Here is a 22,716-nt window from a genome sequence, read left to right on the forward strand (position 1 = left end):
TTCAAGTTTTTACTTTAATTTGAGTGTCAATCAATCAGAACAGAACTGACAGCATTGTTGTGGTACAATAATATGTATAAAGTCCCATACATGCACTCAGAGTTAAAATAAGTAATAATAGTAAAATCTTTTTAAATTAAAAAAAAAAGAATGTGAGAGAATGACTCCAACAACCACATTGGTACATCTCATATCATTACTAATTACCAGCAATACCATAGGCAAAAAAAGTGATGCCATGACCTCTTAACTCCTTCATTTTAATTATTAATTCTGGTCAGCATGTGTTCATATGATACTATTTCTGACAAGTTCCAGCCATTTTTTAAATTCTGGGGGCGGGGGGAGTTATTTTTCCACACTCGTAGGATTACTCGGATGGCCGTTACAACCCCAGCCTTTATTACTGCAAAATTTGTAACAATTCTGCTTGGTCCCCTAATAGGTACAACCTCCTGTGTTTTAGCTATAATAAAACCTAGCACTTTACCAATGCGTTCTACGACTTCTTCCCAAAAGGGGCGTTTACATTTAACGATCTTCTCTTGTTTACAACGGTATCGTTTTATTGACCACAAGACTTTTCCCTCCTCAAATACCGGTAAATTAGGGAATGTATTTGCCGTCCAGGGGCGTTTCAAAGAGAGGGAGAAAGTTGTGTGGTCCTATTTTGCAGTTTCAGAAAACAATTCTGCCACTGACCAGGAAAAACCTGGTCTAAAGTGAGTAGTGCGTTATTCAGATGCTATTTTAGGGACGAATGCTTGGCCATAATGTAGCGTGTGCACAACGCGCATACACTTCTCTCATCTACAGCAGTTCCCATTTTTGAAAACCATACATAATTACAAAGAAAAATATTACTGAAAATACGCTTCAGGTGTTTGGATAGATCAGGAAGCACTTTACAGTACAGTCCTCAAAAAGTCGCAGCATTCTTTGTGGCTTGTTGTGTTTTACACATTTCCATGAATCATGGATGTGTTGATGAGATAAATGAGGAAATATTAGAGGACTTAAGGAGACGTGATGTTGAACTACGGTGGGATTGGACACTCCGGCGGAATCTGGTGAATATGGAGTAATGCGCGATGTGCTCCTGATGGAGCGGGTGGACGGAGATGGAGTGGGGGGAGGAGGAAGGGGCACAACAGGTGCAGGTGGTGCGTTTGGAGGCCCATGCTCCATGGCTGCAGCAATCCTCTCCAGACTTGAGGTGATACGCCCGAGAGGCCCGCAGCGACATCGCCACCCGGCCAAGACGGGCATTTATTACTTTGCCGCATCCCGGACAGCTCCCGCTGGCATGCCGGGGGCAAATCCGCCGTCATAATAGCAATCCGCCATGGAACAAGCGCGCCTCCTCTTAAAGGGAATGTGAGATGACGCTCTGATTGGTTATTTTCACGTTACGCCCAAACCACACCTAGCTACTTCAGACCCACCCATTTAAGATTTGCGTCGGGCGCAAGAGTCATTTATCCCGCCGGTAGAATAGCAAAAGCTACTTGCGTTTGGCGTTTCATGCTTGCGTTTCAGATCGTTAAAATAGGGCCCCCAGAGTGCATGTAAAATTGTTATTGATCTATCCATCTGTCTGTTTCTCTGTCCTCCCCCCCCCCCACAGGCCGAGAGAGGCGGAGCGAGTGCGTCCATGTGATGGCGGCTGAACACTTATGATCGGAAAAACATGGAGGCCGTCAGCGCAGTCAACGCCACGCCGGACGACCCCGGGTTCCCTTACTACGACCCGACGACCGGCGCTGACCCCCCGGAGTTGCCCACGCTGGTGTTTGAGGGAGTCAATTTCCCAGAGGACACCATCAAACTGTTGAGTGTGCAGGTAGAGGTTTGACATTTTACCCCCGTAAACATCGTTCTTGGGGCGGCCTCTAGCTCACCCAGTGGGAGCATTCGCCCCGCGGGTTCAAATCTGACCTGCTGCCCTTTGCTGCGTGTTGTCCCCCACCTCTCTCCTCCTTTCATGTCTATCCACTGTCTCTACTACTAATAAAGGGAAAAGCCCCAAAACATAATTTTCAAAAAACATCGTTCTTTACTCAAATATAAAAAAAAGAGTGATTGAACGTATAAATCAAAGCAACAACTCAAACATTCAACAACTGGGGAGAACATGCTTTTTTTTCACACAACCTGTCCAGCAGTGGTGCACTTTAGTTGTAGTTGTAGTCTTATTTCAGTCATCATAAAAACAATGATTAATTCAATTAATTTGTATTTATAGTATCAAATCATAGCAAGAGTTATCTCAGGACACTTTAAAGATAGAGTAGGTCTAGACCACACTCTGTAATTTACAAAGACCCAACAATTACAGTAATTCCCCCAAGAACAAGCATTTAGTGCAACAGTGGCGAGGAAAAACTCCCTTTAATAATGGATCAGTGACTAGAAATAGTAGTTGTAGTAGTTAATGGCGTAGCAGGGCACTGCAGAGCGTAGCAGGACGTTTATATACATATCACAGTGTAAACCCAAACAGTAAACAGTGACTGAAAGGATGAGGCTGAAGCAAGAAGCTTATATATGCCTCTCCATTATGTTCTTATCCATTAAATCCATTATAGGAACACGCCGACTTATTTACATGTTGTGATTTGTATAGTCACAGCGTGTACAAATATGAGACACAGCCACCTTCTAACCGTATACATACTGGGAACTATATTCTCAGGCAAAGCACTGCTACTTCTGCTACTTGGGCTGAGTGAGAAGCCCTGTGGTGAGGAGCAGGGAGTTCGCCTGGAGTTCACTCAGAGTTGGAGTAATAACATTTTTTATATTTATATTCATTTTCGATACCTTTTATACCTTATTAACAGTCAAAATCTCAAGAGCAACTCATCAAAACCCAACACAAAAAAATAACGTCTGTCTTTTGACATGCAGTCAGAGCTTTTACATCACCAGTAGTTATTTCTGTATCTCCCGTAGGGTGAGTACAGGGTTGTGTAAATGTCGACCGGAAACACAGAAAGATAATAATTCAGAAAGATTCAAAACATTTAAGCAGCAGATGTCGTCTCTAGTCCCTAACATTTCCAGCATGTCAAAACAACCGGCTCTGACAGCTATGTGTGTGTGTGTGTGTGTGTGTGTGTGTGTGTGTGTGTGTGTGTGTGTGTGTGTGCGTGCGTGCGTGCGTGCGTGCGTGTGTGTGTGTGTGCGTGTGTGTTTTTATGTTTGCAGGTGGTGTTGATCTTGGCCTACAGCACCATCATCGTGCTGGGGGTTCTGGGTAATTCTCTGGTCATCTACGTCATCTATCGCTTCAAGTCGCTCCGCACCGTCACCAACTTCTTCATCGCCAACCTAGCTGTCGGTATGTTTACACACGCACACACGCACACACGTACTCACGCGCACGCACGCAGACACGAACACACACACACACACACACACACACACTTCACACAGACTCACATACACAGACATGCGCACATACGCAGGCAGGCAGGCATGCACGCACACACATTCACACAGACTCACACACAGACATACACACACGCGGACATACGCAGGCAGGAATGCACACACACACACATATGCGCAGACACACACACACACACACACATTTACACAGACTCACACACACAGACTAACACACTTAAACACACACACACACACAATGCACATAGAATCACACACACAGACATATACACACACACACACATTCACACAGAATTACACACACAGACATACACACATGAGCACATACGCAGGCAGGCATGCACGCACACACACATATGCACAGACACAGACACACACACACACACACACAAACACACACAAGCTCTGATTTGATGCTGTCAGAATCATCAGACTCTGAGAAATCCTCTGACATCCAAAGAACGCAGCCTGTTTTTGTGTCCGTGTGTGTGTGCATGTGTGTGTGTGTCTGTGTCAGTGTCTGTGCGTGTGTGTCTGCGTGTGTGTGTGTGTGTCTGTGCATGCGTGCGTTGCCCTCTGCGACGATGACTCAAACATCTGTCAGCTGTTATAAGCCGTCTCCCCGTGATGTCTGCGGCTCTGTTTGGGCGTGAGATGGAAATCAAACGACCATTGTCGGCCGCATTTGACATCCACACGGCTGACAAGGACGAACGTTATCGTTAACGAGACGTAAAATGGGATTGAGGTGATGAGAGTTGAAATAGACGGAACAAAAGAACTCCCGGAGGCTATACTCACGAGTATTTTAGGAGTTTTTACACGCTGTACGTACTGTACCATTAACCATCCATCCTTCTTTAAAAATCCCTTTTCAAGTATGAAACATCATTTTGGGAACGATCAAGAGAGACTTTGACTCGTATGGTCTTTTTTAAAGTGCAAATTATCTACATTTGTATTTGGTAAGAAGCATGATACATAGTTTTATAAAGAGCCTAATATTAGAGGATGGGAGAGGAGAGGGAAAGATCAAGAGAGACTTTGACTTGTTAAGTTCTTTTTAAAGTGCTAATGTTTTACATTTTATTTAAAAAAAAAAACAGTCTCCTATCAGTTCATGTTATCCAGCTGAACACTAACATGTACAGTATCCTGTAGCGGCTCTTTTTTTAAACTAACGCATTTCATTTTTCTTGATTGTTGTTTTTAATAAACAACAATAAGAGTAGCAGCAGAAGTTGGCATCAAGATGTTTAATATATAAGCATTTTTTGTTTAAAGGTGCCCTGCTCCACGTATTTCATTACTTTGTGGTAATGTCTGAAGTTTGTGGAAAAAAATGCCTTGGTTACCTTGTTTCAAGCCATTCTAGCGTGGTATAGAAAGCCTGCAGGAAGACCCAGCTCGATTTGTGCCAGTTCTCATTAATATTCAACAAGCTAAGCTATTCAAATCTGATTTGCTAACAGCTAGCCAATGAGAGCCTGGCTGTCAGAATCCTTTACCCCAGTGCAACTGGCCGAGCTCATGAATAGTAATGAGCTCAGGCAGCATGATGTCAGACTGACCAGCTTTTGTGATTGGTCAGATTTCTCTGCTTATTTCTGTTCAGTGACTAGAGCTGACAGAGTAGGCAGCAGTTCATTTTCACATTCACCACATAACACAAACACATATGGACCTAACATATTTTAAAAAATGCAAGTAAAAACGGTTTGTATGGCAGGGCACCTTTAAATATAAAAACACAATTATAGTATGTAAGATTTATGTCTTGCTCGAGCTTTAGGACCTCCCGTCGTCCCGGGGCCAATAAAAAAAGGGGTTGGGGATGATGAAAATGAATTTTGGGACGAATTTGGGAGGTTGAAAGAATAGAGAGCAGTTGAAAGAAAAGGAAAGACTGCAAATGTTATAATGAGCGGCGAGGTCACCGCGAGTATTGACTGTTAGAGTGATGTAACGTTAAAATGGCGCCCCGTGGTGGGCTACTGCTGCCATTTTTAACGTTACATCAAGTAAACAAACTGCAGGAAAACGCAGAGCAGAGCCAGACCCTGACCGCTGATCGCTAGCCTCTGATTCACTAGCCTCTGATGCGCTAGCCGCTGATTCACTAGCCTCTGCCCGCTAGCCTCTGACCCACTAGTCTCTCACCCACTAGCCTCTGATTCACTAGCCTCTGATTCGCTAGCCTCTGACCCGCTAGCCTCTGACTCGCTAGCCTCTGATCCACTAGCCTCTGATGCGCTAGCCGCTGATTCACTAGCCTCTGCCCGCTAGCCTCTGACCCACTAGTCTCTCACCCACTAGCCTCTGATTCACTAGCCTCTGATTCGCTAGCCTCTGACCCGCTAGCCTCTGACCCGCTAGCCTCTGACTCACTAGCCTCTGATCCACTAGCCTCTGACCCGCTAGCCTCTGACCCACTAGTCTGTCACCCACTAGCCTCTGATTCACTAGCCTCTGATTCGCTAGCCTCTGATTCACTAGCTTCTGACCCGCTAACCTCTGATTCACTAGCCTCTGATCCACTAGCCTCTGATTCGCTAGCCTCTGACCCACTAGTCTCTCACCCACTAGCCTCTGATTCACTAGCCTCTGATTCGCTAGCCTCTGATTCGCTAGCCTCTGATCCACTAGCCTCTGATTCGCTAGCCTCTGACCCACTAATCTCTGACCCGCTAGCCTCTGACCCACTAGCCTCTGATCCACTAGCCTCTGATCCACTAGCCTCTGATCCGCTAGCCTCTGATTCGCTAGCCTCTGATCCACTAGCCTCTGACCCGCTAGCCTCTGATCCACTAGCCTCTGATCCGTCTCTGGTCACACAACTGTTATAAACATGCCAGTTTTTTTTTTAGGTCGGGTAGAATCCATCTCCGTTGATCCTGTTCGTTTGTTTGCTGCTTTCATGGCTGTACCTTACAGCTGTAGCACGCTGGGTTTGCATGTTTACAAGTATATCTGGCAACCCGGACTGGCTGTCAAACTGGGCAGTTACCAGATACCAACACACAGGCCAAAACATAAACAGACATTACGTCACGCAACGGAAATTTAAAAAGGAGAAAATACTGCATTAGCATTGTTGTCATGAAAAGATAGTATTTCAACTTAGCATGTTTCCTTAATATCTGACGCATTGGGGTCATTTTTGGATTTATTACAGTAAATATATTACATATTGGACCTTTAAAGGTCACGGTGAATGATTCTAACTAATGATAGGAAAACAAGGATTTTAAATTCGACAAGGTCCACATTTATTATTAATATTTGGGGAAAAAAAAGTTGGTGAAAAAAGTTATGGTAGAAAAATTATATTATTAACTGATTTTGGCTTTATAAAAAAAACTGACAGTTCAACTTATTTTATTTTATTTTATTTATTTTTTACACGGGACATGAACCCTGCTTTGGTTTCACTCTTTATGAAATCAAATAGTTTCATAAAAACAGCGGCTCGCTATAGGTTCTATCAAACAAATGGGACTTTTATTCCGTCGCTGTCCCTGGTGCTGAAGTCTCCCTCTGAGGCTGTCACTCTCCGTGGTGCTGAAATCTTTCTCTGCCATTTCTGGAGGAACTATTCCCCAATCTATCCATCATTCATCCATCCATCCTCCTGGTTGTTGACTTAATCTGATACGTTAGCCCCCCCCCACAGTGTGCTTTATAAATGAAATGTGTGGAAATCACTCCGACAGCAGAGACACACTCTGTTACCTCTCAGTGTGTCCGATTCATTTGAATTTGTCTGTGTGCTGATGTGCTGCTCATTAACTCACCCAGTTATTATTTAATCCTTTTTTTTCAGGTTGATTCATACATTTACTTTAATGTCTTCAGTATTACAAAGTGTTTTTTTCATCTTTCAATGGGTTTGAATTATAGATAGATAGAGACAGACAGACAGTCAGACAGACAGACAGTTAGATAGATAGATAGATAGATAGATAGAGAGAGAGAGATAAAGCTAGAGAGAGAGAAAGGGATATATAGAGAGGGATAGATAGAGAGACAGATAGAGAGAGACAGATCGATAGAGAGATAGAGAGAGGGATAGAGAGAGAGAGACAGATAGATAGAGAAAGAGATAGATAGAGAGAGAGATAGATAGATAGAGAGAGAGAGATTGATAGAGAGAGAGATACATAGAGAGAGAGAGAGAGATCGATAGAGAGAGAGATCGATAGAGAGATAGAGAGAGGGATAGAGAGAGAGATTGATAGAGAGAGAGATAGATAGATAGATAGATAGATAGATAGAGAGAGAGATTGATAGAGAGAGATAGATAGAGCGAGAGAGAGATCGATAGAGAGAGAGAGAGATCGATAGAGAGATAGAGAGAGGGATAGATAGATAGATAGACAAAACTCCTATTCAAAAAGCGATATTACAACATTTCATGTATTTACATTAAACAATTCGTACAACACTTCACAAGTTAAAGGTTTGTTTTCAAAAGAGATTTGAGGAATTTCAAACAGCCAACATCAACGTCCACATCACATTATCTCTTTACACATCGCTCTAGAAAAAAATGTGGGCGTCACTTAGAAGGGGGGGGTTTTTTTTTTTCTTTTTTGTTTGGAACCCCGGGGTGTGGTACACCCCTCCTAAAGGGGGGGGGGTTTTTTTTTGGGGGGTTTGTGCCCGCCCCCCCCCCCCGAGGGGGTTGTGCTGACGATGTGCTGCAGCAAACGCATGCTTAGAAATGCTACTAGTCTGGATCAACCATAGGCGTAATTTACGGGGGGGGAATTGGGGGTTTCAACCCCACCCCCCCCCCCAATAAAAACAAAACTGGCCGGGGTAATGAAGTCTTTAAAAGAGTTTAAAGGCTGTGGCAAGCAAATCCTTCTTAAGACTTAATTCCTAAAGAAAAAAAAAACATGCCGAAACGTGTGATGTTTTGAATCTGCCGAACGTTTTGAGCAATAGAGCAGATTAGTTCATTAAAAATAATAATAATAATAATAATAATAATAATAATAATATATACATAATTAAATACATGTGCATGCTTGCGTCCTGCTGCATCCGCCGCATCCACCCATGCTCTGCAGCGCCACGTTACATCCCGCAACACCCTGCTGTGATGTTCCTATGCACAGAGTAGTCAGGATCCGGTATAGGAGACTGCACTACTCAGTATGACACGATGTGCCCTGCTATGACATGAACTTCCACTTTCGGACTACCTTCGAAGTCACTGTTCCATTATCTTTAATGTGACTATTATTGCCACTGTTCATCACACCCCCAACCGGCCCCGTCAGACACCGCCTACCAAGAGTCTGGGTCTGCCGAGGTTTCTTCCTAAAAGGGAGTTTTTCCTCGCCACTGTCGCAATAGCCACTGCTAATGCTTGCTCTTGAGGGAATTACTGTAATTGTTGGGGTTTTGGAATTTATAGAGTGTGGTCTAGACCTACTCTATCTGTAAAGTGTCTCGAGATAACTCTTGTTATGATTTGATACTATAAATAAAATTGAATTGAATTGAAGAAAAGGCAGAAATTGTTGCAGAAAAATTCACCAGAATGCAGGAAAGCTTGAAATTTCTTGGGGGACGCAGACACCCCGGCTATAATTTGTCCCCCCCTTATGTTGAAACAAATGTTTTCGCTAGATAGTTGGAGATCTCAACTCACCCCCCCCCACCCACTCCATTAAAAGCCGTGTTTAGTTTTGTCTCGATGCCCTCAGCCGCCCCGGCATGACCCAAGCAGTCCTCACTCTGAACTCTCTCTTCCAAAATATCTTTTTACTGTTTCCATGGCTGCGTTCTGCTTTTTCAGGATGGCCTGAAGAAGCCAAATGTTCATGTTCACGTGTTAAGAGTGAAGTGGCAGCTGTCCATTCTGTATTTGTTATGCGCTTCTTTTGCAAGAACAAAAGACCCCAAAGGGGGAGCCAGCGAACGCAGCGGACGCATGAAACGAAGTGTAAGGAACACAAAATCTGAGTGCTTTCATAAATTAGTTCCATCAAAGGTTTTAAAAAGTTGAAAAGTGTTTGAGAACAGAGACTGCGTCGCAGGAAGTAACAAACCTGCTCCTTTAGAGACACACGCTTGGCTTTCATGTGTTCGTGGGAGAAACGCGGAATGGAGGGGTGAACAGGGACGGAACATTTGAAGCGAGGACAAAGTCGAATGAAAAGCGAGAGACTCAACTGAAGAAAACATTACTGATGCTGAATATATAATGAATAAGTCTGCCGAGACGACGTAGAGTGGCCTTCTGTAGATACATTCCAAGGGAAGACAAAAGCTCTGGTAAGGTATCAGCCAACGAGCCAATGAAAATGTGCACGTAGTGTGAGAAGAGAACGAAAATGATGGAAATAATAAGTGCAGACCCCCGCCAACGCCAGAGGCCTTATCTCACAATGTGAACGAAAGTGAAAAACAGTTGTGTGCTGGCTTGTAATTCGGATCCGATCCGAAATGTAATGTGTTCTTCCTCTGCCCACGATTACACCCTTCCCACCAAGCTTCATTGAATCATTGTAAAAGGTTTTAGTAGCAGCGCTCAACACAGTTGTACAGGGCCAACGATCAGCCAATGAACTCCGGTAGGTAAGGGAGAAAATGATGGAAAAAATAACTAGGAGAGATCTCAGAGAGTGCAGACCTCCGCCAGCGCCAGACGCCTTATCTCACAATGTGAACGAAAGTGAAAAATAATGAATGTATCCGCCCTGTGATTCGGATCCGATCCAAAATGTAATGCGTTCTTCTGCTTTGGCCCGTGCTACACCTTTTCACCAAGCTTCATGGAAATCGGGACAGCAGTGTTTTTTTTTTTTTTTCTGTAATCCTGCCGACTAACAGACAAACGATCCGAACCAGAAACATGACTCTTCTTGGCGGAGTTAATGGATGAAATTAAGACTTACATCAAACTCGGCTGCAGCTTTCAGCTGCTCGGCTCCGGCGCTAAACCTCCCCTGAGGAAGAATGATGTGGCAAGATGTTTCACCAGGACTATCAAGCGATGAGTGAAGCAGTCGGTCAGCAGGTGTGAATGATGATAACACTGTTTGGAGACAGCCTGGGCATATGTTTTATTTTTATTTTGGCTAAGATGTAAAAGTTGATGGAGTGGTGAAGAGAAGATTGATCACTGAAGAAGTGACTAAAGGTGCCTTCGCTCCTCCTCCTTCCAGTGTAAAAGCAGCATCGGCAGTTTGTCACCCAAAATGCTACGCAGTTTTCCAACAGCCAGTTGTCACTCCCAACTCGTCAACACACAAGGAAACCTCTAGCGTCTGTATGAGATCACGTAACATAAAGAGCGAAAAAACATGATCTTTTCCTAACCTAACCGAGTTTTGTTGCCTAAACCCTTACCTGAATGATAAAAAAAATGACGCCAAATGGGTACGAGTCTGTACGGCCACATAAAGGCGCTGACACACCAACCCGATAATCGGCCATCGGACAGTCTAGCCGAGGTCAGTGACTTGAGTCTGTTCGGTGTGTCCTGTGCCGTCGTCAGTCGGAGGAGCCGTCAGCTTTAATTTCGGCTGATTTGACATGTTGAATCTTTGGGTGGACAGTCGGACTCAATGACCAATCTGATTGGTGGAGCGCTAGCCCTTGACTAGGGAATCAGTGCACTTATGTTAAAACACTTACTGGAAATGACGAGCGGAATGAGCATGACAAACAGCCTCTCAAAATCTGACGAAAATCTTTTAAACTGACCTTTGTCAATCTGAAATTAAGACAGATTCAGCAACTGCACGGCCGATTTCTCGCTTAAAATGTTTTCAGAAACACATTTCGGTGAACTATCTTCGTAAAATACGAGATCGTATTCCGAACAAAGCCGCCAATATTGATCAGCTTGGAGAAGCCAGACCCACGTGATGCGTTTGTCATTTCCGGTTTTCATGTTTTGGGCGACAATACAGATTAGCGCCGCCTGCTGTTGTGGAGACGTATTATGTCTCGCGAATGCGCCGATCGTACACACGTGGTAACGTCACACGTGGTAACCTTCAGGAAGTGAAGTTACGTCTTATTATAACCCAAACCACCATCTTTTTTTATCAACTTAACTAAGTAGTTTTGGTGCCTCAACCTAGCCAAACTGCGACCGTTTTCACAACGTTAATGACATTCTTAACCGTTACGTTCTCTGGTTTAGATATGCGGACGGAAAAAACGCTCATGTGGGTCGTATTGGGGGGGGGAGAATAAACAAACTGTCATTGTATGGTTTGGAGGAATTGTTGATGGGTACCCAGAGCATTAAAAACATGACGCCGGTGATGAGTTGGGAGTGAGAATGTGTCAAACCATTAAAAAAAGTATCACACACATGTTAAACAGAATATTTGCAGCAACAGGAAGGTCAAGGGAGTAAGTCACCAAACACCAATGAGCATAAAATCCAAGAGATGCTACATGCACACATTTGTTTAAATATATCAGAAAGATATTTTCAGTGACGGCCTGTGTTCTTTGTCTGCAGCCGACCTGCTGGTGAACACGCTGTGCCTCCCCTTCACCCTCGTCTACACGCTGCAGGGGGAGTGGAAGTTTGGCAGTACCCTCTGCTTCCTGCTGCCCTACGCCCAGGGGCTCGCCGTGCACGTCTCCACGGTGACGCTTAACGTCATCGCCCTGGACCGCCACAGGTGGGTTTCGGCTTATTTATTCACAAGGTTTCATTGGCTGTATTCAGGCCTCGTCTGTATGTCGAGGAAGGTTTAGGTATGCAAACAACAAAAGAAAGAAGCAAATTCATTCAGGCTGCTGTCTGTTTCCTTTATGAATTCTCCACATACATCATATCATACCCAACTGTTGTTTGCCATGGAATTAAAGGAGATTTATTACCGGATCTCCGAAGTCCCAGCATCTGTGCTCTGCTGTCGCTGCCTCAGTACAGTCCGTTGCAGCCGGAGACTAACTGCAACGGAGTACACATCAGGACTTTCTACCATCAGAAATCGCCGATAAAGGCTTCTAAACCAAATGCTACACCACCGGACATGTTCCAGCAGGATTGTGACCCGGAATTGGGGAGAAATGAACAGCATTTGCAGCCAAGATTACAGCTATCCCTGATGTTAGCACGTAGCTTACACAACGGAAACGTCAACGTAACATGTAATTAGAAGGGAATTGTAATGGAAAATAGCAGCCCTTTCTACCATCAGAAATCACTGAAAATTGCTTCTTAACCAAATACTACGCAACCGGACATGTTCTAGCAGGAATGGGACTGAAATTGGGGAGAAATTAATGACATTTGCAGCCAAGATTGCATCTTTTCCTGGTGTTTAGTACGTAGCTACTTGTAGTTAAAACTGGATTTTATAGCAGCCCTTTCTACCCTCAAAAATCACTGGCAATGTCTTCTAAACCAAATACTACAACCGGACATGTTATAGCAGGATTGTGACCCAAAATTTGGGAGAAATGAACAGCATTTGCAGCCAAGATTACAGCTTTCCCTGATGTTAGCACGTAGCTTGCACAACGAAAACGTCAACGTAACACACATATCGTACATGTATTTAGGAGGGAACTGTAATGGAAAATTGCAGCACTTTCTACCATCAGAAATCCCTGACAATGGCTTCTAAACCACATACTACACAACCGGACATGTTCTAGCAGGAATAGGACTGAAATTAAGGAGAAATTAACAACATTTGCAGCCAAGATTGCAGCTTTTCCTGGTGTTTAGTACGTAGCTACTTGTAGTTAAAACTGGATTTTATAGCAGCCCTTTCTACCCTCAAAAATCACTGACAATGGCTTCTAAACCAAATACTACACAATTGGACATCTTCCAGCAGGAATAGGACTGAAAAATTCAACATGAACATCTGACATTGTAAGATTATAGATATGACAGGAAATACAGGAAAGTTTTAGAGTTCCCCTCTTCTTCTGGTGCGACTCGCTGTGGAAAACAGCGTGTGAAGTGTGAAGTTTAATTGTGAATATTTACTCTTTTTGATTCGAGTAGCACCAGTCGAATGTGACCTGCAAACCGTGTGCCCACGTCCTCATAAATGATTAAAATGTCATATCAAAAGTCATTTTTACCCTGAATACAGCTGCTCTCGGGAAATAGGATTACAATGAATATTCAGATGCAAATGGAGCCCACTCTGATGGCCTCGCTGCATGGCTAAGCGCGATCACGCTTTGTTGGCTGCTGTTTACCAACTCCAGTGTAGGTGTAAAGAGGAGCCGTGTGGTGCATTTTGAACGAACAATGACTCATCCGCATAATTTAAACCTGTGTGACCCTGCAGACCTGATTTTAAACAACTCGTGTGTGGAGTTGAGGCAATTTTTTTTACTTTTTTTCCCACTGATAATTAGGCCCTATGTTCCCACAGCCAGGGTTAGGGGGTTAGGATTAGAGTTAGGGGTTAACCTAACCCTAAAATCTTAGAAATGTGGGAACTGTGGGGACATAGGCCTAATTTTGAAAAGAATCTTAGAAATGTGGGAACATAGGGCTGTGGGACCATTGGGCTGGGAGAACATAGGCACGCTCCCCTTTTAAACATGTATGAACTGCACTGAGAGGTGTGCTCGTACCTGGAAAGTTCGCTTTCAAGATAAAAGACTCACGGTTTAAATCAAGCACCAAACTTTACACCCTTTTTTGTGAAGATATTTGGTCCTGTGCGACGTTCCTGAAGCTCTCACCTGCGCCCCCGCAATCTGTCGTCGTCGTTTGTGTGCGTTTCTGCGTCCACCTGTCCAAGAACGGCAGACGGAAATCCACTCTGTGCTTTGAAATGGCTGTTTTTTTCGGCAGATGGTTCCTGACAATGACATTACATGAGAGTACATTTCATCATCCGAGCATCTGGGTTTCCGTTAGCTGCACAAGCCAAAAAAGAATCAAGCTCACTCGGTTCTGCATGTTGATATCTTCTTCATCACCATCCTCAGCTTATAATGAACATAACAAGCGCAGCTGAAGAGATGTTACCAGCCTTTGCTGCTACATGTTATTATGGCCAGAAACACAAGCCCTGCAGGAAATGTGCAGCCTGCTCTCATGAAGCATTCGTACGTACGTCTCTGAAAAGTGAAGCGCTGTAATTGGTATGTATTCCATGTATTTCTTCTGTATGCCCCACGTTGGCTGCTGCTGTATGTTCATGTCCCGGATGAAGTTAAGGAGAAAACACAAGACTTTCACCCAGGAAACAGGTGTTCATGTCCTGAAGAAGTTAAGGAGAAAACACAAGACTTTCACCCAGGAAACAGGTGTTCATGTCCTGAAGAAGTTAAGGAGAAAACACAAGACTTTCACCCAGTAAACAGGTGTTCATGTCCTGAAGAAGTTAAGGAGAAAACACAAGACTTTCACCCAGTAAACAGATGTTAATGCCTGGAAGAAGTTAAGGAGAAAACACAAGACTTTCAGCCAGGAAACAAGTGTTCATGTCCTGGAAGAAGTTAAGGAGAAAACACAAGACTTTCACCCAGGAAACAGGTGTTCATGTCCTGAAGAAGTTAAGGAGAAAACACAAGACTTTCACCCAGGAAACAGATGTTCATGTCCTGAAGAAGTTAAGGAGAAAACACAAGACTTTCACCCAGTAAACAGGTGTTCATGTCCTGAAGAAGTTAAGGAGAAAACACAAGACTTTCACCCAGGAAACAGATGTTAATGCCTGGAAGAAGTTAAGGAGAAAACACAAGACTTTCAGCCAGGAAACAAGTGTTCATGTCCTGGAAGAAGTTAAGGAGAAAACACAAGACTTTCACCCAGTAAACAGATGTTAATGCCTGGAAGAAGTTAAGGAGAAAACACAAGACTTTCACCCAGGAAACAGGTGTTCATGTCCTGGAAGAAGTTAAGGAGAAAACACAAGACTTTCACCCAGGAAACAGGTGTTCATGTCCTGGAAGAAGTTAAGTAGAAAACACAAGACTTTCACCCAGGAAACAGGTGTTCATGTCTCAGGAGTACAATCCCGGAAGCTGAGTTTGCTTCCAGCAGGCAGTCGCATAATTTCGTAGTACATTATACAAATTGGTGTGCATGCATTTCCCTAGGATATCGTACAAACCCATTTAGGAGAATGCGTTGAAATTGCAGCTAAAAAAAAAACTCAGAATATACACAAACTTTGTCCATGACTTGTGAGGAAAAGAAAAGTTGGAGTCCTACTTTTAAAGACATTACATATTTGCCACAGCTCAGTTCTGTGCATCAGCAGGGACTGTAAAAAGCTAAAAAGCAGCTTTGCCAGCTTTTGATCCAATCTGCACGACAACAAACAGACGGCTGACAGAAGACCACAGAGACACACTCGGCTCGTTTTTAGTGCGCAAAACTGCAGAGCATTGTGCTGCCGGGGCCATTTTCAGCCCTGGCAGACTTTAACGCTCACTGGAGGCCTGAACAAGAAACCTGAGGACCCATTTAATGAGTTCACTCTTTCTTTGTGCTGACTAAGATGCAGCCCAGACCAAAACGGACGAGGTGATTATTGAAGTTTTGGTTCTACTTGTAATTAAAAAGTGGAATCAATAAGTTTTGATTTTTGTTTTTCTAAGTGTCTGACCACATTATGGAAATAAATGGGTTGAAATAAACCCTTAATTCACCCATTTACATGTGGAAATATGATGGCTCTATACAAGGTAAAAGTATTGATTATTTACATGGAGTCTGGTGGGGAGAACAAAACCTTGGATATGGATTGTAAAGAAGAAGATATGGATTGTAAAATATAGACATTTTGAAGACACTATAGCTGAACAGGGTCAAAGTTTAACTAACAGATATCACCCTGACTAAGTGACATGTTTTATGGATATTTCATATAATATTCAATGCATAACAATAGCACTACAGAACAACTGATTAACTGTAAAAAAACGTGAAGCAATGTGGATTTTTTTTATTGCTGTTAACAGTATTTTCTGATCTACAGAGCGATAAAAAGGGATATCCAAAATACCCTCTGTAAAAACCTTTTGACTTTAATATGTTAACAACATGAAACAAGAATTTGTAACCTGGTAACAATGTTCACATTTCTGTTCTGGACATATTTAACAAAATAATGCTTCATTTTTCATATTTAAACACACAATTTCAGAAAATTCGCAGTCTCAATATAAGTAGTAACTCTTTCCCGGTTCACCTGTTAGTCGACTTATTGACACGGATGTGTTCCCTCATTCATTATTGATCTATAACAGCTATTTCCTGAGCCAAAACAAATCCAAAGTGACGTGTGTGTGTGTGTGTGTTGTGTGTTTCAGGTGTATTGTGTACCACCTGGAGACCAGGATGCGCAAGGACGTGTGTTTCGGGGTGATAGCGCTGACTTGGGTGCTGAGCGCCGTGCTTGCCAGTCCTCTGGCCATCTTCAGAGAGTACGGCTCCTTCAGCATGGAACCGGGACACACCATACAGGTGCACACACACACACACGCAGGCACACATGTGCGCACACACACACAAACACACACACACACACGCTCACACACACAGACACACACACACACACATGCACGCATGCATGCACGTACGTACACACATACATACACACACACACACACACACAACATGCATGCTCTCACACACACAAACACACACACACATGCACGCTTACACACACACACATACACACACACACATGCACACATTCATGCATGCACACACACACACACAGACACACGCAAATACACGCATGCATACACACACACATGTGCACGCACACACATGCACGCATGCATGTATGCACGCGCACACACACAGACACACGCAAATACACGCATGCATACACACACACATGCACGCACACACATGCACGCATGCATGCATGCACGCCAAGCACACACACACACACACACACACACACACACATATACAGCATTCATGCATTGCATACACACACACACACACACACAACACACACACACATATACAGCATTCATGCATACACACACACACACACGCACACACACACACACACACACACACACACACATACACTTCTTCGTGTCTTTGATCCCCTGCTCGTTCCCCGCTGTACTCCTCTCTCTCTCTCTCTCTCTTTCATCTCTCCCCTCCTCTCTCCTCTCCTCACTCCTTTCATCACTTACTCCTCGCAGATTGCTCTCCATAATCGCCATACTCTTTCCACTCTGTCATTCTGCTTTTTCATTTGTTGCATTATTTGAATGCTGAAGGCTTATGTTCTTCTGTTCTTTATTATTATTCTCCTGTACCCCTTTTCTTCCACATTTTTCAACATAGAAACTATGTCATAGAAACTGATTCCCACTTTTTCAACTATTTCTACTACTTCACCTACAGTACTTCTTACACATTCAAGCTAGCGCTCCAGTGTAGCGTCAGCCTTTCATCATACAGCATTTACAGTGCAATTTCTTCACTAATTGCATGCTCTCGTTGGACTCTATTTACCCATGTTTGTGTGTCTAAGTGACTGATGGGAAAAACAATTAATTTTGTTAATTTTAAATTGGTCCAGTGTTAAGAAAGACGAAACAAGCTGCAATGTTCAGCGTCAGTTAGCGTCCACTAAAAGTTCTGTTGTTGCCACTGACAGACTCAGATTATGATTCTAAGTGTCTGACAACATTATGAAAGGATCCCTACAGAGATAGAGCTTTTAGTTAAAGAGTAAGATCCTTTTAGTTTAACAAGAAATCACCATCACCAAACCCACCAGACTCCATGTAAATAATCAGCACTTTTATCATCAGAAACAAAATAAAACTATGAAAAGCCGTCTTGGTTCGTCTTTCCACTGTTCCAACAAATCACCACTCTGGTTTGGTTGAAATAAACCCTTAATTCACCCATTTACATGTGGAGATATGCTGGCTCTATACACGCTAAAAGTCCTGATTATTTACATGGAGTCTGGTGGAGATATGCTGGCTCTATACACGCTAAAAGTCCTGATTATTTACATGGAGTCTGGTGGAGATATGCTGGCTCTATACACGCTAAAAGTAGTGATTATTTACATGGAGTCTGGTTGGGAGAACAAAACCTTTAAAGATATGGATTGTAAAATTCAGACATTTTGAAGACACTACAGGTGAACAGGGTCAAAGTTTAACTAAAAGATATCAGCATGAAACTTCTGACATTAAGACTGTTGAACATGCGAATGAGGCATTGCCTAATGATAACTTCTGGTGAATCTAGGAGAAATCTACAGAAACAAATAGACCAGTCTGAAAGAAGACATGTTATTGAAGATAAAGAGCCCAAAATTGCAAACTTTAAAAATGATGTTTTTGTTTGTAATGTCTCCTCTTAATCTAATGTAAAGCGCTCATATTATGCACATTTTTAGGTTCATACTTGTATTTAGAGGTTATATCAGAATAGGTTGACGCGGTTTAATTTTCAAAAAACACCATATTTTTCTTGTACTGCACATTACTGCAGCTCCTCTTTTCACCCTGTGTGTTGAGTTCTCTGTTTTAGCTACAGAGTGAGACATCTCACTTCTGTTCCATCTTTGTTAGGATTCGCACATGGTAGGTAAGGACTACTAGCCAGTCAGAAGCAGTGTATGAGGGCGTGCCCTGACAGTACCTAGGTCAGGACTACTAGCCAGTCAGAAGCACAGTATGAGGGTGTGCCCTGACAGTAGCTAGGTAAGGACTACTCGCCAGTCAGAAGCAGAGTATGAGGGCGCGCCCTGACAGTACCTAGGTAAGGACTACTAGCCAGTCAGAAGCAGAGTATGAAGGCGTGCCCTCACAGTACCTAGGTAAGGACTACTAGCCAGTCAGAAGCAGAGTATGAGGGCTGCGCTCCCATGATACTAGGTAACCTGTAAGGACTAGCCAGCCGTCAGAAGCAGAGTATGAGGGCGTGCCCTGACAGTACCTAGGTAAGGACTACTAGCCAGTCAGAAGCAAGTATAGCTATTTGCCAAATCAGTTAGACCAACGTTTTCTCTGAAGTAAAGGCTGGGCTACAATAGAGCTGTTTGGAGCAGTTTGTGAACAGTGGTTTCTGTTGGAGTGGACTTTGGGCTTTTCTACTCAGTAAACCTATAACATAACATAAAAAAGATATATAACACAATAAAGTAAAGGGGAAAAGCCAAAAAGCATAATATGAGCACGTTAAACCCAGATGTATCTAAGTTCGTGAAACTAAACCGAACGTGTCTTTTTTCGTGTTCCAGGTGTGCACGGAGAAGTGGCCCGGTAAAAACACGGACGGCACCCTCTACAGCATCTCCATGTTGATCCTGCAGTACTTCCTGCCGCTGTCCATCATCTCCTTCGCCTACGCCCGCATCTGGTCCAAACTGCGCGGCCACGTCAGCCCGACGGACAGCGTGGGCGTCGCCGTCAGTAAGAGCAGCGCCGGCTCGGAGCGCCACCGCCGGCGCCGCAAGACCACCAAGATGCTGGTGACCATGGTGGTGGTGTTCGGCGTCAGCTGGCTGCCGTTCCACGCCTTCCAGCTGGCCACCGACATCGACAGCTCGGTGCTGGACCTGCGCGACTACCGGCTGCTCTACACCGTCTTCCACGTGGTCGCCATGTGCTCCACGTTCGCCAACCCGCTGCTGTACGGCTGGATGAACCGCAACTACCGCGCCGCCTTCCTCGCTGTCTTTAAGTGTCGCAAGGGGGCGGAGCGGGGCGGGAGGGGCGGCCGGCTGGACAGCATCCACCCCGTTGGCGGGGGAGGGGGAGGAGGAGGAGGGAGGGCGAAGAAGATAGTGCTCGAGACCCAGGACGTGGTGTCCACGCACCTGAACGCCACGGACGTGTGAGAAGGAGGAGGGAGACGGAAGGAGGGAGACGAAGAGGGCGACGGAGGACAGACGACAAGGAAACGATGGAGGGGATGACGGAGAGAATAAAAGAAAATGGTTGTCAGGAAATCTTTAGTTTCCCAAAAGACAATAGACGCAAGAAAAACAAGATTCCATGGAGACAAAACCAGAGGGGAGAGAAAAATAGAAACAACGAGAGAGAGCGAGAGAGAGAGATCAAGGCGAGGGGGATTAAAGAGTTTTTGGAAGCCCGAAATAGAAGAGGAGGCAAAGAACGAGCAGGGATTAGAAAAAGAAGAATGACAGCAGGGCTGCTGAATGACTCAAGGTCTCCTCGTCCAATCGAAGCGGCGCCCGTCGAGGACGCGACCTCGGAGGGGGATTTGTTCCAGAGAAAGGATGTGTGTGACACTGACAAAGTGATAACGTTTCCAGGAGTTTCGCCTGAATAGAAGACAAGTGGCTTTCATTTTTGGGGGTTGACAAAGATCCCCGAGACATTTGATGGATAACTTCAGATAAGATTATGTTCCTGAAAACCGATACGACAATAACTTTGGACTTTGAATGCAACATAGAATCTTTACCTATGTCTTTACATAGGGATTGAACTTGCAACATTTCAGGCAGCAGTTTCCAGGAGTAGAAAGAAGTGGCTTTTGCTTTTCGGGGGTTGACAAAAACGGTCCCCGAGACATTTGACGGAAAACTTCAGATGACTCAAGGTCTCCTCGGCAGGCAGGACACGGACGCATATTAGCAGGTCTGCAGGGAATTGAACTTGCAACGTTTTCAGGCAGCATTTTCCAGGAGTGTCCCGGAGTAGAAAGAAGTGGCTTTGCTTTTCGGGTTGACAAACCTCCCCGAGACATTTGGTGGAAAACTTAAAGGTCCTATGACATGCTGCTTTTTGGATGCTTTTATATAGGCCTTAGTGGTCCCCTAATACTGTATCTGAAGTCTCTTTTATATAGACCTTAGTGGTCCCCTAATACTGTATCTGAAGTCTCTTTTATATAGGCCTTAGTGGTCCCCTAATACTGTATCTGAAGTCTCTTATATAGGCCTTAGTGGTCCCCTAATACTGTATCTGAAGTCTCTTTTATATAGACCTTAGTGGTCCCCCTAATACTGTATCTGAAGTCTCTTTTATATAGACCTTAGTGGTCCCCTAATACTGTATCTGAAGTCTCTTTTATATAGACCTTAGTGGTCCTCTAATACTGTATCTGAAGTCTCTTTTATATAGGCCTTAGTGGTCCCCTAATACTGTATCTGAAGTCTCTTTCCCGAAATTCAGCCTTGGTGCAGAATTACAGCTACTAGAGCCAGTCCCGGCCATTTCTGTGTCTGTAGCTTTAAGTGCTATTGGGGAGGAGAGGGGGTGGGGGGGGGGCAATGTGGAGGGTGGGGGTGTGGCCTTGACCAACTGCCATGCTTTGATTTTTTCAAGCCATGATGTCTCTCTCTCTCTCTCAAATTCTCTGGGCGGGCAAAGCAGAGAAAGGGGAGGTAACCTTTCCCCTTATGACGTCATAAGGAGAAGATTCCAGATCGGCCCATCTGAGCTTTCATTTTTCATCATTCAAGGCAGAGCAGGATACCCAGGGCTCGGTTTACACCTATCGCCATTTCTAGCCATTGAGGGACCATAGGCAGGCTGGGGGAACGCATATTAATGTTAAAAAAAAAACTCATAAAGTGACACATGCCATGGGACCTTTAAGATTGTTTCCTGAAAACATGTTCTACAATAACTCCACCGTGAAGCATTCAACCCAGAGTGGCTTACAGGCGGCGGGGCACGGATGCATATTAGCAGGTCTGCAGAGGATTGAACTTGCCGACAACATTTCGTGTGGCGGCAGCCACCAGCAGCTTCCTTGACTGCGAGTGGGACACGATGAGCCGATTGTCCACGCTTTTTTCTGAAAAGCGTAGGAAATCGGCCGCTGCCGGGAACCGCGCTGAAACGAATCTGTCAGGTGGAAGAAAAAAAAACGCGGATTTTGGAGTTCAAGAGGAGGACGGGGATGCATGACGCAAGCTTTGTGTAATCTCAAGACATTGTTATGTAATGAAAAATGTGTGTTTTAATGTGGATTATCCTACCGAGAGAGGCGGATGTGAGAGTGTTTAAACAGAAGAGACAGAGGTGGGACATTGTGGGGGAGAGAGCAGATTAAATGTTTTTTTTCTTTTGTTAGTAAATGGAGACATGGAGCAGAGGGTGACAGATGGGCGGGAGGGAGGAAAGTGACTGATGAGAGGATCCGTGGGAGGAGAGGATAGACAGAAATGTGGGACAATGAGGGAAGGGAAAAGACGGCACATAGCAGCGAGAGAGAGACAGAGAGAGAGACAGAGAGCCGACAGGCTGCAATTTAGTTTGAAACAGAGACGACATTTTTTACTACAAGTGGACGGATGAATGTTTGGAAAAACCAAAGCCATTTTTGTTCTTCACTCCCGCCTCTCTGTCAGGTCCAAAGCTGCCATC

General features: G+C 44.2%; 1 protein-coding gene across 3 annotated transcripts in view; it reads left to right on the top strand.

Moving 5' to 3' along the window:
• The window catches only part of npy2rl (neuropeptide Y receptor Y2, like), a 55,983-nt gene extending 34,818 nt beyond the window's left edge, over positions 1–21,165 (top strand). For all 3 annotated transcript variants that reach the window (XM_039823477.1, XM_039823479.1, XM_039823478.1), the window contains exons 2-6: positions 1,628–1,843; positions 3,211–3,343; positions 11,906–12,071; positions 16,693–16,846; positions 19,614–21,165. In XM_039823477.1, the coding sequence (XP_039679411.1) occupies positions 1,691–1,843; positions 3,211–3,343; positions 11,906–12,071; positions 16,693–16,846; positions 19,614–20,213 (1,206 nt within the window). In that variant the 5' untranslated portion in view covers positions 1,628–1,690 and the 3' untranslated portion in view covers positions 20,214–21,165. The remainder of the gene's footprint in view (positions 1–1,627; positions 1,844–3,210; positions 3,344–11,905; positions 12,072–16,692; positions 16,847–19,613) is intronic.
• The last annotated feature ends 1,551 nt before the right edge of the window (positions 21,166–22,716 follow it).

This window comes from Perca fluviatilis, chromosome 14 (assembly GCF_010015445.1).
Source record: "Perca fluviatilis chromosome 14, GENO_Pfluv_1.0, whole genome shotgun sequence".
In the NCBI taxonomy this organism is placed as follows: domain Eukaryota; kingdom Metazoa; phylum Chordata; class Actinopteri; order Perciformes; family Percidae; genus Perca; species Perca fluviatilis.